Source organism: Teleopsis dalmanni, chromosome 1 (assembly GCF_002237135.1).
Source record: "Teleopsis dalmanni isolate 2A chromosome 1, ASM223713v2, whole genome shotgun sequence".
In the NCBI taxonomy this organism is placed as follows: Eukaryota; Metazoa; Arthropoda; class Insecta; order Diptera; family Diopsidae; genus Teleopsis; species Teleopsis dalmanni.
This window is the reverse complement of record NC_051846.1, coordinates 56,854,591-56,872,798: the sequence shown is the minus strand read 5'-3', so window position 1 is coordinate 56,872,798 and position 18,208 is coordinate 56,854,591. Positions and strand designations below refer to the sequence as shown.

Here is an 18,208-nt window from a genome sequence, read left to right as displayed (position 1 = left end):
AACAAGCTTTGATAAAATACAATTTTAAAATAATCCTAATGACAAAAACAATTGCTTCAAAAATATCATAATTGTATCTTAAGCACTCGAATAAAGCACTAGCGCAGAGCAGTTGCGTGTATATATGACAAAAACTATCTACATTTAATATAAATTTAAAAATGTTTAGAATAAAATTACTGTGGTTATTAACTTTCAGTTTCATATTAAATTGTTCGAATGAAATAATTAAAGATTACATTGGTGAGTATAACCAACATTTAAATCAAACTTGTTATTCATCATAATAAAAGAACGATATGGGGTTTTAAGTAAATTGTAATTTTTGTTAATAAATTATAAATTAAAAATAGACTTACTTGATTTATCCGATAATGATGAGTTTATGTGGGGTGTGCATGAAAATGACAACTGGCATGCAAATTTGCAAAACAATACCAGCGAAGTTCCGATGCTAAAACACAGATTACAAAAGCGTCAAGTAACTATGGGGTCAGGCGGAGATTTGTTACAGGTGGATGAACATATAATATAATATTATTATTGCTAATTGTCTGAATAAATATTATATATTTAGCCAAATAAAGCATATGGTGCTTGTCGTACCCCGCAAGGCGAGTCTGGCAGCTGCAGACATATTATATATTGTCGCATGCCTGAGCTCAAGGATGATGTTTGGAAATTGGTTTCACATTTGTGCGTTATAGAAGGCAGGTAAGTGAATAAATGTTGGTAAAGATTTTATTTTATATTTAATTTAATCCCAATTTGTCAATAGTACAATCGGTATTTGTTGCCCGGAGCGAACACTATCTCGCTTAGGTCCACAAATTGTTAATAATGTTGATGATAGTAGCTTGAAAGAACCACGTATTGTAAATCGTCCTGATCGACGTGGTTGTGGCATAACAACAAGACAATTTCCACGTGTAACTGGTGGCCGACCAGCAGAACCGGATGAATGGCCATGGATGGCTGCAGTACTACGACCAGGATTACCGTACGTTTGGTGTGGTGGAGTTTTGATAACTGATCGTCATGTGTTAACAGCTGCGCATTGTCTACATAAACTTAAAAAGGAAGAGTTATTTGTACGTTTAGGTGAATACAATACACAAATCATAAATGAAACACGCGCACGTGATTTTCGTATTGGTAGTATGGTTACACATATTGACTACGATCCACTGACATATGAACATGACATTGGATTAATACGTTTGGATCGTCCATCACTATTTAATACATATATTTGGCCAGTTTGTATGCCACCCATTGGTGAAAATTGGGAAAATCGCGTTGGCGTTGTAACAGGTTGGGGTACACAAACTTTTGGTGGACCGTATTCAGATATTTTAATGGAGGTAAGAATACCTAAAAATAAAAACAAATAAATTTAAATAATGAAAAATTCTATCATAAAATTAAATAATAAAATATAGTTATTTTAAATAACGTGTTTTAAATAATTATATTTATAAAATTTTAATTGCAAAAACATGGCATTTATAAAAAATCTAATTAATACATAAATAACAAAAGTATGCAACTAAATTTTAATATTTATAGAAAATAATATATAAAATAAAAAAAAATAATATTCAAAATGAAAAAATATATGTATAAATAATTAAATTGAAAATAAAAACTTTTTAAATGCAAGATTTAAAAAAAAAAAATATTATTTAACATAAATTTAAAATAATAATATACACATATATTGAGATAAGATTTATTAAGTAATATAAAAAAACTTTATAATAAACATAAAAAAATTTGCATAAAAAATCAAAATTACGATACATATTAATAACTGAAAATAAATAATAAAAAAAAATAACATAAATACTATTAAAATTAATAATATGATATTAACTAATAATAATGTGACAATAATTAACTATATTAATTAATTAACAACAACTAACAATAACTAACTATTAAAATATAATATTAATATTTAAAAACAGTGATATAATTGATAAATTTAACATATTTATATAAAATATAATACAAGTCTTTGGTATTAAAGGTCGCATGGGATGGAGTCCACTTTTTTTCAAAATTTTCATTTTTGCGGAACATTTTTTCCCTTTTGGTATAACAATACTAAATTGTTATATCATGATAAATGGTATGATGATAAACAAATTTATAATCAATCAAAAACACTCACTAATTTTCAATAACCGTCTTTTTTAATTACCTGAAGATTTTCTTTTACTTGCAAATTTATTGATTAATACTCTTACGCTTTGAAAAATATATAAAAATAAAGTAGGATACTTATTTTAATAGCCAATTGACGAGAACCGGTGAGCGATAGAACCAATATACACCAAAAATCTTTGCAAGATAATATTGTATTCATACACGAAAAATGAACAAAAAAAGTTTTTACAACAATCCTGAGATAAATTCAATCTTGATTTCCCTGAAAATAATTAACATTCAAAAACAAAATTACCTTAAAACTACAAAAATATCTAAATCTATTTGAGTACAGACATATTAGGCAGCAAATATAATTTAATGAATTGAATGTTAGTATACAACTGACTTATGGTTTTTGGATAACTATTATAGAGATGCTAAGGGTTTCTTAACTAAATAGTTTTGTAGATGGACTTCTTTTCGATAATCTGTATTTCGAAAACAGAACTCCATCCTATACAATTTTTGGACCAAAAAATCACCTCACAAATTTAAGCCATTTTATTAAGAAACACTATGTGTATAGCCTATTTTCAACACATTTAAGAAAACATGTAAAAAATTTAAAAATTTAAGGTATTGCTGCCTATTTGGAAACATGGAGAGTGCAAAAGTGCAATGATAGAACGCATACCAGACACGGTACTTTGCGCGGGTTTACCAGCAGGTGGACAAGATTCGTGTCAAGGTGATAGCGGTGGACCATTGTTGGTGCAACTATCCAATAATCGTTGGGTAACTATTGGTATTGTATCGTGGGGTGTTCGTTGCGGTGAAGCGAATAGACCAGGAATTTATACACGTGTTGATAAGCATTTGCAATGGATTATTGAGAACTCTGATATTTGAAACTATATATAAGAATATTTTTTAAGTATGTTTATCTTTTGTTTTTATTTTTTACTATTGTTTAGGCTTACAAAAAAATTGTAACTAGAAATATAAACAATTAACCTTTACTTATTATTTAAAAATGAGTTTTTTATACTAATGCTTTGCATTAATTTATCGTTAAATATTTTTTATTTAAGTTCTGTGAAGGCGATTTTATAAACATCTTCATATGTGGCAGCAAAATGCACTTCCATTCCGTCTGTAATGAATGATGGTAGTTCAGCGTAGTCTTTCTTATTTTCTTCAGGAAGTATAATACATGTGACACCACTACGTTTGGCCTAAAATAAAAAAATAATTTACAATTATTATTTCGTTAACCATTTTCGTTATATATGTATATAACAAATACAAATATTCTTACAGCAATAGTTTTTTCCTTGATTCCACCAACTGGTAATACTTTGCCTTTTAATGAAACCTCACCAGTCATTGCAATATTTTGGCGTACAGGTTGATTTGAAGCTAACGACATAAGGGCAGTAACAATAGTAACGCCGGCACTAGGCCCATCTTTAGGGGTAGCACCTTCAGGTACGTGTAAGTGAATATGACTATAAGTATATATATAAAAAACTAAAAAAAATTCGGTAATTTATTTAATGCATTATACCTATTTTCTAGAAAATTGTTAGTATCGTTTTTCTCACGTAAGAAGTTGCGGGCTACAGTTAACGCGATTTGTGCAGATTCCTTCATAACTTCACCCAAGTTACCTGTCAGGTGTATCGTACCCGCTTGTTCATCTTTTAACAAAGGAATTGTTTTTCGTTTGGCAGTTTCAATGAAAAGTGATGATCCACCCATTGCCGTCCAAGCTAAACCCATTACAACGCCTGGCGGGGTTTCTTTATACATACGCTCGGATGAGAATATATGTTTACCAAGGAATGTAGTTAAATTTTCACTATCAACTTTAAATTCTGTACTTTCTTTTTTAACAATTTTATAAGCAATTTTGCGAACTACCTGTAAAATATTAATGTTTTACTATATATAATTTGTACACATATTTAATGTAATAGACTTTGTACCTTTTCAATGTGTTTTTGTAAATTCCTGACACCTGATTCGCGACAATAACTTTTTATCAGTGTAGTTAGCGCATCATCACTTATAGATACTTGTGTTTCATTTAGACCGCAATTGAGCATAGCTTGTGGTATTAAATATTGACGTGCTATAGCTAGTTTCTCTTCTGCTACATAACCTGACATCTCAATTAATTCCATACGATCACGCAACGGTTCTGGTATTGTTTCTGTTATATTGGCAGTGCAAATAAAAAGAACATGCGATAAGTCAACCGGTACATCCAAATAGTGATCTAAGAAATTAGCGTTCTGTTCTGGATCAAGAAGTTCTAATAAAGCAGAACTTGGGTCACCTTGATAACCTCTTAGGTAATAACAATATTAGTTAATACAAATTATATAGAAAAGTGATATTTAAATCTTTTGCTTACTTTCCAATTTTATCCACTTCATCAATAAGCACTAAAGGATTTTCGGTTTTGGTTTTTTTCAGACATTGAATCAGTTTACCAGGCATAGCACCAACATATGTTCGTCTATGTCCTTTGATTTCAGCTACATCGGTCATACCTCCAACACTAAATCGGAAATATTCCCTATTAAGAGCACGTGCAATTGAACGCGCTACAAACAAATGTATAAATAAGTTTTGCTTTTATTTCCAATACTTTTCTTTTCTTACCTATACTAGTTTTACCAACACCGGGAGGCCCATGGAAGCATAATATTTTACCTTGTGTACCACCTTTCAAATGACTTACAGCAATAAATTCCAATATGCGTTTTTTAATGTCTTCCATACCATAATGATCGGCATCAAGTATCTTTGAAGCTTCATCCAGGCTTAAATTCTCTACACTTGTGACACCCCAAGGCAGTGATGTTAACCAATCCAAATAATTACGCGTTACACTAATCAAATATTTAATGTGAATGGTTAAGGAATATTATTTTATATGAAGTAAAATAATTTACTTAAACTCAGAACTGTGACTTTCTAGGAAATTTAGCTTAGTTAATTCTTCTTCGATTACACTCATAACATTTTCTGGAATTTTTTTGTCTTTCAATTTCTCACGATATTTTTCACCGATTGCATCTTTATCATCTTTTTCAATTCCAAGCTCTTTTTTTATAACTTTAAGTTGTTCTTGTAAAATATATTTACGATGCTGTTGTTTTACCTTTTCCTCTACTTCACGGCCAATTTTAATTTGCAATTTAGATAATTCTAATTCCTTTTTCAGAAGACCCAAGGCTAGCATCAATCTTTTAGGAATCTAAAATGACAGATTTATGTTTTAATATGTAGTAATTATTTTCAAATATTGATATCATATTTTAGAGGTGTTATGCAATAGAAGCTTAGGTTAGGCTAAGTCTATTTGAATACAAACAGGCATGCGGCTGTCAAGAATATATTCTATGCAACTGCAAAGCGGCGGCAAGACGTTGACTTGACTACCTTGGAAACGGGATCTTAGTTCCAAATCTAATATGTAAAATTAAGACCACAGCAATTACGAGAGTTATAAATAGTCTAGAATTGTTTTAGTTGGGCCCCTAGGTGCACAATAAATCTTTTAGGTCGGGGTGCATTCATAGTCTATTATTTAATAATAATAATAGGTTAAATTATACCAGCGTTCCTTATAACCCACTTAAACCTATTGGTCCATTGTGTTACCTTATGAGAACTCAGAGATTAAAAAATTATATTTGAATTTTGGCAAATCCGTCAAAAAGTAAACTCTTACTGTTGTCAATTACTCGACAGCAACAAGATAACAGATATTTAAAATATATGTTTAAAATTGGTAATATTTACTTAAAACCTTCGACAGAAACTGTATAGAATCTATATGCAACTGTATAGCATGCACCTATATCAAAATCTCAATTAAAATCCAACTAATTAAATTGCGAGGTTGGACCCATTAATAATAAGATTTATACCTTATACAATCTCTGACAGAATATTTAAAATAATTAAAAAAATCAGTTACTTACATCCATTTCTTCCATTATTAACTGTAGCTCCTCTGGTTCACCAGCAGATAATGATGCTCCTAAATCACATAAATACACTGGGTTATCAACAACTCGTTGATTTTGATGTAGCATTTGTTGCAAACTTTCTCTAAATGATAATTATATATATATATATATATATAATATACTATTTATATATTAAGAAATACTTACCTATAAAGTGGATTCATAGTTATAATATCCCGAATCGTTTTAATAATTTCTTGAGTTAAAGCCTTTACTTCTTCTGTGGGTTTGTACGCGTCATGAGTAACATTAACAACTTCAACCATTAGTACAGGTGGCACAGGTTGTGCCACTGGTTTCTGTGCACCAGCTGCAGAACTTTCATCTTTTTTCTTATCAGCAGCCGAAGTCGATGTTGTCTTCTGTTCTGGTGCTGAGGGTTGTGCAGGAGGCGTTGTTGGTGCTGGTGGCTTAGTTGGTGCTGGCGGTGTAGTAGCAGCAGTCGGAGGTTTAGTAGTTTCAGTTTTGGACGTTGTAGTAGTTGGATCTGTTTTTGAATCACTAGCTTTAGCGGCATCACCTTTTTCATTTCGTGCTCGACTGAGTCTACTTTTACGTCCTGCCTTTCGTTTTTCAATTTCAGACGTTTTGTCTTCAGCTGGGATGTTCAAGTTTATATTAAAGATTGGAAATTTCAATGTCGTCATTTTCTCTGACAAAGATTATGACGATTCAAATACAATTTGTTTTTATTGAAAAGAGCAATAGAAACACAATATATTTGTTTTGAAATTAATGTTTTGTACTTTTTTAAAATAAGTTTATCATGTGCTCTAATGTGCTCTGTTCATTCTATTTTTATAAGTATACTGCATAACTTACTTGGTTTAGGAGTGGGAAAATCTTCAATTAGTTGGCCAGTAATTTTTATACGTCTATGCGCGACTACAACCATACGTATTTTATCACCTAAGTCCTGAATTTCTTGAATTTGTGCAAAGGTACCAACGCTGTAGACATCGTCCAGTTTATTAATTGTTTCACTTTCGTTTTCACTATCCTTTTTTAAAAATACACCAACGTAGGGTTGGCTTAGTTTGACCTTACGGCGTATTAAATCAACTAGCATTGGATGCGTGACCTTAAAAATTAGGAAATATTTATTTATATACATTTACATTATGTTTCATAACATACTTCCATAATTTTCATAAATCTTGGAAACACAGGATTACGTCTAGTTAATAAAATTGGCAAATGTGGCCAAACATCTGGTACTGCTACTGTTGCGGGTAACTGTGGGTCTTTAGGTTGATATTCTTCGACCTCGTGCACGGTTATTTCATCATCATCGTCTTTTTTAGAGGCATAGTTTCTAGCGTAAATTTGTGCTGCTGCGCCGGCGAAACGATTTGGTATCACTTTTGTTTTATTTATTAAAACCTGGCGGGCAGCATAACTCTCATACGGAGTAAGAGTTGAAAACTTACGGACTACGCCACGATGGCGCAAGAGACGTGTTAACATTTTTATAATATAAAACTTTTAATTGAACGACACGAAATATTCTACACACACTTTTTGAAGTTACGTCTTATCTCATATGTTTTATAAATTCGAGATGACAGCGCGAAAGTTAAATTTACTTTGACATACACATTCCACTTTTAATGTTGCCGTATGTTCAAAATTTTAAATTTAAATTTTATTTTCAAATTTTTTTATTTTACACGACACAACAAATTTTACTTTATCTATGCTAATGCGATTGTTAACTTATTTAGGACGTGTGCGAGTTAGGCTAAGTTGCGTTCTAAATGAGGAAAATTCTAAGTTGTGCAGATATTGTATACGTGTTGATAAATGACTAAATGTGTGCAGTGCAAAAAATCCCAAATAATCTCTCATTTGGTTTAGCATCAACTTAGCCTAACTCGCATACGTCCTTAATCTCAAATTTTAAGATATATACAAATTAATTTATAAATTTCAGCGAAGTACAAATTTACAAGGTGAAACTAAGGGCATCATAAAGTAATTACCTATATGATAATGGTTTTACTCACCAAAAACCACAACACGTATTCGAATGTGATAATTGCAAGATTATACATATATGAATAATAGGTGCTATTAGCAGCTTTTAAGTGTGGCAAAAAACAACAAGTTGCTTACTATAGGCGCTTAGCGAGGTATTAGCATTACTGTTGCAATCTGTCAAATGGTATGCCTGTTCCACTTGGTACTCGTAGTAAAACTCAAGTAAAAGACAAATAAAGTACAAACGCTCTTTACACAGATTTTCATTGAACAGATTTGTGTAAAGTCTGGTGAGAACGCCAATGCCGCGCAAATAAACGATACAAAAATTTAAATTCAAATCAAAACAGCTGATTCACATATCAAACAAATTTTACTTGAAATAAAATGTACGAGTAAAGTTTGTGTAACATTTTCAAATTTCGACAGGGATGATACGTTCTTTTAGATGCTCTCATTTACTCGAAAATTTGTGTTGTGTATACACATGCTACTTACAGTTACTACGAGTACTTCGTGGAACAGACCTTATATGTACACCAATACCTCGATTTACGGCGGTCTCGTTGAACGGCGAAATCGCTTAACGGCCTAACCATAGTTATGACCATGATTCGCTTAGTAGCCAAAAAATACCTCGTTTAACAGCCAAGAAAAATTATACAATTTATTTAAAATATTATTTTGCGTATGTATAGTATATATGAGTTGCTTCTGAGTAAATTATTAGTGTACAGACAAAATGCATATCAAAAAACCGCTTTAATTTTCTCTTAACCTCATAAGAATCATTTAAAACTTGCTTGTTTTCAGTTCACTATAAACTTCACTATAAAGTTCAATAAATTTATATAAACTTTTATACGTGAACAGTTATTCAGTATATAAAAAGTGCCAACTTTTTGACGTTTTTTAATATAACAACTAGTCTCAGGGCTAGTTTTATAATGCACACCTAGGGACCGATTTAGAACCTTACAACGAGCACTTAAGGGTTACTTAAAAATCAGCTGACATAAGAAAAATTCAAGAAAGTTTCGATTCGAAGTTAAATTGAAATGTTTTTAAAACTTTGATAATTTTAAAAACTATTTCAATGTTGTCGGTTTGGGATTCTGATTGCGAAAGTAATTATAAAATTGATCAAATTTGGAAAGTTTAGAGTTACATGCGAGATGAGCTAAATCATAAGATAACCAAGTAAGTTTTTCAATTTTAGGAAATATGACATAATCAGGAAAATACTATTATATTTCAGAAATAATGTTTCCTTGTTTCAAATTTGCTTATAATATCAATTACCAATGTTTTTGAAAATCTTTGATTTTTGATTTATTTCAGTTTTTACTTACTAACCATATAAAAGTTTATAGTTTGAAACGCCGAAGTAAATAAAATTTGTGACATCTCATAAAAACTGTCAACAGTTAAGGACTGAAAAAATCTATATTTAACTTAAGTATTTCCTAATTGCGTATGTTAAAAGTAGCTCTTACAATTGTTGAATTAGAACTACTTATATTGGAACAATACTTTGTTATAGTAACAGTACAGTAAAGTGGACTACTCCTCAAGCAATATAACTATATTTGAACTTGAACATTTGAGTCGAATACTATAAGGGTATATTTTACAGTCAAAATTACTATCTTAATACGATCTTAAGTTATGCTTAAGTTATCAACTTAAGTTAATATTGAGACTTACGTTACGACTGTGAAGTTACGACTCGAAAGTATTCTAAGATGTTCAAATTGCTCGAATTGCTGATCTGCTTTATGTGCCATTACATTTTTGTCATGTTGTATATTCATACGTATAACATTTATTGTTCGAACATCAAATTAAGTAATCGGATTGGGTCTGATAAAACTAAGTACTCGTTAATCGTAATAATTATTTTCGAAGTGTTTTAGACAATGGAATATACATTATATTATATTCTATTATATATAATTAATATAACCATACATTTTTGTTCAATTCCATTTGGTGAGGTTAATTGGTTTAAATTCTTGTATGAAAAAAAAATTGCATCCGGTAAACACTACACTGCTAAAATAATTTATGTACAGAGTTAGTCGACTGAAGTGTTACCAACTACACACGGGTATAAAAAATATGCCAGTATGGATGCGTTAACGAAAGTCATTGTTTAGGACTGGGGCAAAATATTGGAAGACACTTTTGTGAAACATGCAACTCAATTTTTAACCCCTCGAAGGTTAAAGGTAAACGGTGGCCATATCAAGCTAGAGTGAATGGATTCTGAAATTTTGACTACTTCCACAAATTTTTGTAATTTGAATCAATAAAAAATAAATTCACACAAAAAGTTATGGTCGTTTGAGAGAATAGGCAATACTTTAATCACCCAACCCTGTATATCTATTATTAAAACCTAAAAACAAAGAAATTCTATTTTACCAGGATTTTCAATTAAATTTCACAAAAATTGTTTTAGTTACTGTTACATGGAAAAATATTACACTTGTAGTTGTGTACTTTTTATTTGCTTTTACATTACAACATAAGGATTTACATAGATAAAAAGTGGATTATTACTTAATACCGTAGTGCTATATGTTTTCATACCGTCAAAGTACAAATATAGAGATTTCATTTGTGATTTTACTAATATGTAAGGAACTTTTTGATTATATATAAAAATCTTAGTTCGTTAAAAGCAATTTGTTTAATATAAATTAGAACATTGTCTAAAATGTTTTTTATATTTAATGTAGAACACTGACGGTATTCTATTGTATTCCCACGAGATAGAAAAAAAATTAACGCTTAAGAAACATTTAATGATGTTTTTAGTTCCAACTTTAACATTGGTGATTCCTTCAGTACTTTAATATAGGAAGATAATGAATCTAAAGAAATAGATATTGTTAGCTGCATTATGTTTTCTTTCATTTAACACCAAAATTAAAGTGCCTATGAAATATATTCAATAATACATAGGTCGGTCATAGAAGGCAAAAAGTATATATAGTACATATTAACAAATAATAAATACTTTAACAGTTGTTTGATTGTAATGATTTCATTAAGTCGCATCATTTGAAATCCTATCGTCTCTTAAAATGTTGTAAACTCTAATTATTTAGTCTGCGGCGATGGGATGAGATAAAAGGAATAGAAGAGGAAAACGTCCTAGACATAATATTCAAAGGATGTCAATATCTCTCGATATTTATTAAAAAATTAACGTTTGCTTTCCTGATCGCTATAAACTACAAATTATGTATATGCTATTAATGTTGTTTTGTATGGCCCATTAGGAAAGTTGTCAATAAGATAGAAGCACTTCAATCAAGTGAAAAATCAGTAGTATCACTAAATTAACTACGACTATTCCCCATTTTTTTTTTGTTATTTTACTAATACAATTACTTATAACATATCATTTATTCATTTTTTTTTTAAATATTGAAACTCAATTCAGTAGAATCAAAATTCAGAACCTCTTCAAATTTCTAGCAGGCCTGTTTGAAATGCGTATTTATACTTTCTATGTAATTCTTGTCGGATTTTAGCATTTCTTGTTTTACGAAAGAAACTTTTAAGTTTCTTTAGAGACTTGACAGTATTTCTAAATGTTTTAATTGCTTGTAGTTAGTACTTATCAATGAATTAGTAGGACTAAAACGGAGGTGAAATGTCTGTTATATATTTAGAGATCCTCAGATGAGAGTATTATTTAGTAACGTTATATATAGAGAGTAACCTCTATAATCTCAATAGCATAATATGAAAGAGAAAAAAATAATGAAATAATTCTTTTTTTTAACTACAAGCAACAAATGAGTCCACAGTGCATTTCAGTTGCATTCGAAGGTGAAATTTAATATTTGTGATAATTGAATTTTAATTTTGCAATTTTTTATTTTTTAATAAACTGATATATAAATCGTAAAATAAAAATAATACTAATAATATTAAAAACATTTAATAAAGTAAAAATAATTAATTGAAGAAGCATAACTATAATCATTAATAGTTTTATTAAGTGTAAGTCATTAAGTGTAATAATCTAAATGAGATAAGTAAATAGAGAGTTTGTAGTACGGAACTTGAGTACATTTTCATTTAGAAAAAAAAAACTATAATGTAAACTATTAGCAAAAAGTGCAACATTATCATATATACTGTTTTGATGATTAGATTATGTATAAACATGCCGTAATCTGATATTCATGATATTATAGCGCAATACTGAGATTAAAAATATGCTAGACATTTTTGCTAATATTACATTTAAATAAAACATGATCAAGTCATGAAGAAATCTTTAGTAATCGAACATTAATAGAACGCTTCCAGACAAATTAATGAGGAATTAAACAATTATTTTGCAAAATTCAGAGTTCGCTTGCAAAGAGCAAGGACCGAAGAAATATAAAATTTTAATCTCTCGTGATTGTAAGACAAAAGACATAAGTTCCTCATATCAGCTCTGCTAGTATACCGCGTATCAAAACTGTAAGAAGTGCCTAGTGTATCGATTGTGTAATGAACTTGACATTTTTTTTTTTTTTTTTCAAAAAAAGAGAAAATTGAATTGGAGAAAGAGCGCGGCAAAGAAAAGTCTTACGAGTAAATGAATAACTTTGTAAATTAAATTATCAAGCATTTCTTATGTATATTTTGCCTTCTTGAATATTTAAACAATTGAATAAAATCTATTAAAAGTTAACTGCTAACTATGAGTTTTCATTCTTTCAGTTACATTCGAACACAGAAAGCAAAAACACCTCGGAGTTATTTTTTTTAAAAATTACAGAATAAAAGATTAAAAACTTAAAAAGAGATTCAATTCATTTATAGAAATTAATTAAAAAATTTGTTTAAAATATTTATTAAAAACGAGAAGTGAAGAAATTCAATATTTAAGAAAAGATTAAAAAAAGATATTAATAAAAAAACTGCAATGTCCAATTCTACGATAGTTGATGAGATTCGTTGCAAACTAACAATTGATTGGAAAGTTCTTGGCTCGATATACGATTTATTGTGCAATGAGAAAGCGTTTTGTGTTAGCGAGGCCGATCGTGGAGAAAAAATAGTTAATTTTGTGCAGCCCGAAGAGTTAAAGGTAAAATATAGCTTCAGGTGTCGAATTATTAGATGTGCGGAGAAAGTGACGGGCGGTATGACAAAGTAATCAGTTAATGACTTTTGCAGCTAAAAATAATTCAAACATTTTTTGAGGCTATAAATTTTGATTGAAGCGCATGTTTGACCTATTTTGACACTCACTTTTGGTTTTGACGAGAATTAATCTTGCTACGTTAATATTTTGATTTATTGTCGTGCTCGTATTATATTTTTGTATAATTAATTATATTAAACAATTCATTTATCAATGAGTGTTACATTAAAAATATTAAGACTTTGTTCATATATTTATACTTAATAGTTTAATTGGTTATTTTAGGTGTTGTTAACACATATAATATATTTCATTATAAGTAATTTTATATTTATTTGATTTTTTAAATTAAAAATATTAAAGTTTAATTTACTTACAATATTCAATTATATATAGTATTTTATTTTAATTTGAAGTAATTGTCAAAACTCGAGCAACATACAATTATTAATTATTTATAACAAATAATTGGTTTTGTTATAGAGCAAACAAAATTCAAATTTTTATAATATGTATAAAGGATCTAATACTTCATTGGATCCTTGAGAAGGATATTGGAATGTTATGCATTACACCTAATAACAAGGAGAAAATACTACATTCAAAAATATTTGTTCGAAATTGCAATCAAACGTGTGTTTTATTTATTTATACCTATTCTCGAAACCACAAAATGGATATCCTAAAATGTGGAAAGTATATTGGTTGAAGGTGTACCAAAATTTATAAAAAAAAATTTAGTATACTTAGGCAAACTCGTGCATATTTAGTAATATATTATACAAAAAAGTGCAAGAGCATGTTAAACATTACAATATTTGTAATAAACTATTAATGGTTTTTTCTTATATTAGAAATTAATTGATCTTACAATTTCGGAACACGAAAATCATTCAATTAAAGATATTGAAGATATAATTCGTTCGGTTATAAAATATTCCGTCAAAACTAGTCATGGTCGATTTCACAATCAATTATTTGGACAAATGGATCCTTATGGACTTGCAGGCACATGGATAAGTGAAGCACTCAACACAAGTGCGTAAGTTAAATATTATTAATATAAAAAAATGATTCATAAATTTTTTATTTAAGTATTTCAAAGTGTTAAGTATTGATGATTATATTCGATCTTGTGTATTTGTGTCTAAGAAGAGATGACTATATAGATAAGTAATTACATAATTTTCTTTTAGTCAAAAATTAAACTACCTACATCAGTTAATGCATTGAAAGATTCTAACAACCACTTTTTTCTTTTTTTCTTAGTATACCCAGATAGCACAGTACAAAGTTAGCTATTCGTTTAAGCTTCTGCATCCAAAGTAGCTTTTAACAATATTCTTGTAGGATTTCGGTGATCTGTACTACAAATTTCTCTGATCTCACGTTACAAGGCCAGATTTATTTTTATCAAGCCTGACATTTAAATGAAAATAATTGTCGGAGTGACTGAAATTTTTTTTCTTTCTTTTTCTCTCTTTAGCTAATAAGCATTCCGCTTTAATGTTTTTTGGTATTATTTAGAAACGCCCATAAAGCGTTTAAAACAAAGTATATCCATAGATATATGTTATTGAAATTCTTTCACATTTTTCTGGCTAGAATACCCTAAGTTAATGTTACCCTATATCCGTATCAAATACTTTGTCATAAAACAGTGAGCCTTCAGACCTTACATTCGTAATCAAATATATGTTTTGTCTATATATTGTATACAAAGTATATTCAATGGTTTGATGAACCTTATATAGAATAAATAGAATTAAGGTTTAAGGTCTTCATTATTTATTGGTTTAATTTTATGCTGATATACATATATCACCACTTCCTTTGTGTTACATACTCAACGTGTTAAGTATGTATCAAAATAATAATTTATTATTTTATGACTAAAAATAATTTCACAACGATTTCTAATATTTTTTTACCCTGAATATCTATTTCTTCATAACTTGCACAAATTTCGAAAAAAGTGAAGTAGGTATTAAAACTGAAGCCTTGAATCACCTATTTTATGTAAATAATAAAAACTAAATGGTATTTCATAATATTATGATTTTATTTTTAAATACCTACATTTTGATAAATCTATTTTTAAAATTTACTTATATAAAAGGTATACGTTCGAAGTGGCTCCTGTTTTCTCATTGATCGAAACTGAAATTATACGAAAAGTGTGTGAGATTGCTGGCTACAATGAAGGCGATGGCATATTTTCACCAGGTGGATCGATTTCAAACATGTAAGCAAATTTAATAGTAAAAACAAAAAACTAATTATTTGAGTACTCTTGAGTTTTGGGTGACTCCTAAAGTAGCGCCTGCAGCAAGTACTTGACTTTGAGTCATTAGCGCATAACCATAAAAACCAAACACTCATGTCTCGTCTATTTTCTTGTATAAGTGCTTGTATCAGAAATGTTCAATGGCAAGTGTTACTTTGAGGCTAATTATAATATCAATAAACATGGGTGGGTCCAATACTAACAACAAGAAAAGTAAAAACAATAAAATTTCAATTAATGTTATTTTTTGCGATTACCCACTTAATAAGCACAACACTCAAAAATGTCACACTTTTTATTTCTAACAATAATTCGTTGTTTAGGTTAATGCTATTCTTTCGTAGATAATCTGAAGAGATTTTATATTTCAGGTATGGCCTTGTCTTGGCGCGTTATAAGCGTTATCCGATGATTAAGTCGGAAGGCTTATTTGGCATGCGTCCACTTGTATTATTCACATCGGAAGAATCTCATTACAGTTTTAAGAAAGCAGCTCATTGGATTGGCTTAGGCTGTGATAATTGTGTTGTTGTGAAGACAAACTTGTATGGTCAAATGTTAACAACCGATTTAGAGTCGAAAATTAAAAGCGTTAAAGCTGAAGGTCGTGAACCATTCTTTGTAAACGCAACAGCTGGAACAACGGTACTAGGTGCTTTTGATAATTTCAATGATGTGGCTGCGATATGCAAACAGTACGGACTTTGGTTGCATATAGACGTAAGATATTAAAATTTTAACTGTTATCTGTTATCATATATATTTCCTATTTCTTCATATTAGGCATGTTTAGGCGGTTCTGCTATGCTTTCTTATGATAATCATCATTTGGTTGCGGGCATTGAACATTCTGATTCATTCTCTTGGAATCCACATAAGTCTTTAGGCGCTCCATTGCAATGTTCATTATTCGTAACTCGAGAGCGTGACTTACTTTCACATTGCAATTCTCTCGAAGTGAACTATCTCTTCCAGCAGGATAAATTTTATGACGTTTCATATGATACAGGAAACAAAAGTGTACAATGCGGTCGTAAAGTTGATGCATTCAAATTTTGGTTAATGCTGAAAGCACGTGGCTATGGAGGGTACGGCCAATTGGTGGATCATGCAATATATATGGCAAAAATGTTTACACAAAAAATTAAACAACGTGGTTCAGAAAGTTTTCGTTTAGTATTAGACGAGTTTCAGTATATGAATGTTTGTTTTTGGTACATACCGAAAGCTTTACGTGGGTGCAATGAAAATACTATGGAGTGGAAAGAATGTCTATATACAGTAATTAAATTAATTTCTGAATGTAAATGGAATGTAATTTTTTGTTTCGCTTTTTCAGGTTGCACCAAAAATTAAGGAACGTATGATTAGGCAAGGTACTCTTATGGTAGGTTACTCACCCTTAGCATATCGTGATATTGGAAATTTCTTTCGCATGGTTTTCACTAGTTTTCCTATATTGGATGAAAAAGAGCTTGATTTTATTTTAGATGAAATTGAAAGACTGGGTGAGGAGTGTGAATATTAATATTTAAATATATACAAAATATTTTTACTTTAATTTTTATAAGTTAAGCAAATTTAAGTTTACATTACAAATTGTGAAGTGAAAATCTACTTATTCATATATTATTAAATAAATAAATTAACTATAATAATTATTTTAATGAGTATATTAATGTGTACAAAGATTTCAAAGAAAAATACTTTTAGCTTATAAAAAAAAGAGTAAAACTAAAACTAATATTAAAACTAATAATTACTGTTCTAAACAAAGAGTCTATTATATAAAAGAAATTCTAGACTCAACATTTCAATATTTACTGAGATGTTAATTGTTAAAAATAACTCTTTCAAGAAAAAAAAATCTATTTATTATTATAAATAGTGTAGTTTGGTATATTATACCTTCTGCTCAAAAAGTATCCGGATTTTGTTGTTTGTTAACTACTCCTAATAGTTAAAGTAATAGACCTTTTTATTTTTTTGTTATTTTGGTACACCCTTTCTTGACATATGGTACAAATTTGAGCGCCATCTGTTAATTAATTTGTTTATAGCAGCTGTTAATGTGAGACTACCTCAAGTGCATTTAGTGATTTTTACTGCGGAAAATTCTTGTTGTACGCGATTTTTTGACCAAACACGGCACCACTGTCATCGCTCAGACACCATATTCGCCAGATCTGCATCCGTGCGACTTTTTCCTGTTCCCGAAATTCAAATTGCCCCTTCGTGGTAAGCGTTTTGAGTCGATTGAATCGGTAAAAGAGAATTCGCTGAAGGAACTAAAAGCCATATTTTCACGGGCCTACGAAAAGTGTATGAAAGATTGGGCTAAGCGTTGGCATATATGTATCGCTTCGGAAGGAGCATATTTTGAAGGAGATAAAATAAATTTGGAATAAAATTTAAATTTGTGTTTTATTCACAATATCCGAGCATTTTTTGAGCAGAAGGTATGTCCTTATGTGTAAAAATTATAACATATCTTTAAATTTTTATCACGTACCGTCTTCTCGAACTGGGTCTGTGAAGCTAACTGCAAACTTTTTTTTCTAACAAAAATTCCCAAATGTG

At 29.7% G+C, this 18,208-nt stretch overlaps 3 protein-coding genes across 4 annotated transcripts; 2 read left to right on the top strand and 1 right to left on the bottom strand.

Moving 5' to 3' along the window:
• Positions 1-210: 210 nt before the first annotated feature.
• Positions 211-3,124, top strand: LOC119665656 (venom protease). The gene is made up of 5 exons (XM_038074885.1): positions 211-243; positions 354-514; positions 578-714; positions 779-1,364; positions 2,791-3,124. The coding sequence occupies exons 2-5, from the start codon at positions 386-388 to the stop codon at positions 3,061-3,063; spliced, it is 1,125 nt and encodes a 374-aa protein (XP_037930813.1). The 5' UTR covers positions 211-243; positions 354-385; the 3' UTR covers positions 3,064-3,124.
• On the bottom strand, positions 3,124-7,825 carry LOC119665647 (lon protease homolog, mitochondrial). Of its 2 annotated transcripts, none has more exons than XM_038074875.1 (11): positions 7,338-7,825; positions 7,023-7,281; positions 6,348-6,852; positions 6,153-6,282; positions 5,118-5,422; positions 4,825-5,054; positions 4,574-4,766; positions 4,143-4,506; positions 3,722-4,077; positions 3,473-3,662; positions 3,124-3,389 (listed from the first exon to the last, which is right to left on the bottom strand). In XM_038074875.1, the coding sequence occupies exons 1-11, from the start codon at positions 7,665-7,667 to the stop codon at positions 3,237-3,239; spliced, it is 3,015 nt and encodes a 1,004-aa protein (XP_037930803.1). In that variant the 5' UTR covers positions 7,668-7,825; the 3' UTR covers positions 3,124-3,236. The 2 variants fall into 2 exon arrangements, with proteins under 2 accessions (XP_037930803.1, XP_037930809.1); XM_038074881.1 differs by having other exon boundaries at positions 6,348-6,798.
• A 5,245-nt stretch (positions 7,826-13,070) lies between these two features.
• On the top strand, positions 13,071-17,200 carry LOC119669449 (cysteine sulfinic acid decarboxylase-like). The gene is made up of 6 exons (XM_038079344.1): positions 13,071-13,284; positions 14,196-14,383; positions 15,461-15,586; positions 16,000-16,348; positions 16,412-16,909; positions 16,968-17,200. Exons 1-6 carry the CDS (start codon positions 13,120-13,122, stop codon positions 17,154-17,156), a joined length of 1,515 nt encoding a protein of 504 aa, XP_037935272.1. The 5' UTR covers positions 13,071-13,119; the 3' UTR covers positions 17,157-17,200.
• Positions 17,201-18,208: the final 1,008 nt, after the last annotated feature.

Excerpts from the sequence above, each read along its gene's own strand:
- LOC119665656 (XM_038074885.1), top strand. The coding sequence starts at position 386 with ATGTGGGGTGTGCATGAAAATGACAACTGGCATGCAAATTTGCAAAAC. Across the intron at positions 515-577 it reads CAGGCGGAGATTTGTTACAG|CCAAATAAAGCATATGGTGC; the intron begins GTGGATGAACAT and ends TTATATATTTAG. Across the intron at positions 1,365-2,790 it reads ATTCAGATATTTTAATGGAG|GTATTGCTGCCTATTTGGAA; the intron begins GTAAGAATACCT and ends TAAAAATTTAAG.
- LOC119669449 (XM_038079344.1), top strand. The coding sequence starts at position 13,120 with ATGTCCAATTCTACGATAGTTGATGAGATTCGTTGCAAACTAACAATT. Across the intron at positions 15,587-15,999 it reads GGTGGATCGATTTCAAACAT|GTATGGCCTTGTCTTGGCGC; the intron begins GTAAGCAAATTT and ends TTTATATTTCAG. Across the intron at positions 16,910-16,967 it reads GGAAAGAATGTCTATATACA|GTTGCACCAAAAATTAAGGA; the intron begins GTAATTAAATTA and ends TCGCTTTTTCAG.
- LOC119665647 (XM_038074875.1), bottom strand. The coding sequence starts at position 7,667 with ATGTTAACACGTCTCTTGCGCCATCGTGGCGTAGTCCGTAAGTTTTCA. Across the intron at positions 7,282-7,337 it reads GATTTATGAAAATTATGGAA|GTCACGCATCCAATGCTAGT; the intron begins GTATGTTATGAA and ends CTAATTTTTAAG. Across the intron at positions 6,853-7,022 it reads TTTTCCCACTCCTAAACCAA|AGAAAATGACGACATTGAAA; the intron begins GTAAGTTATGCA and ends AATCTTTGTCAG.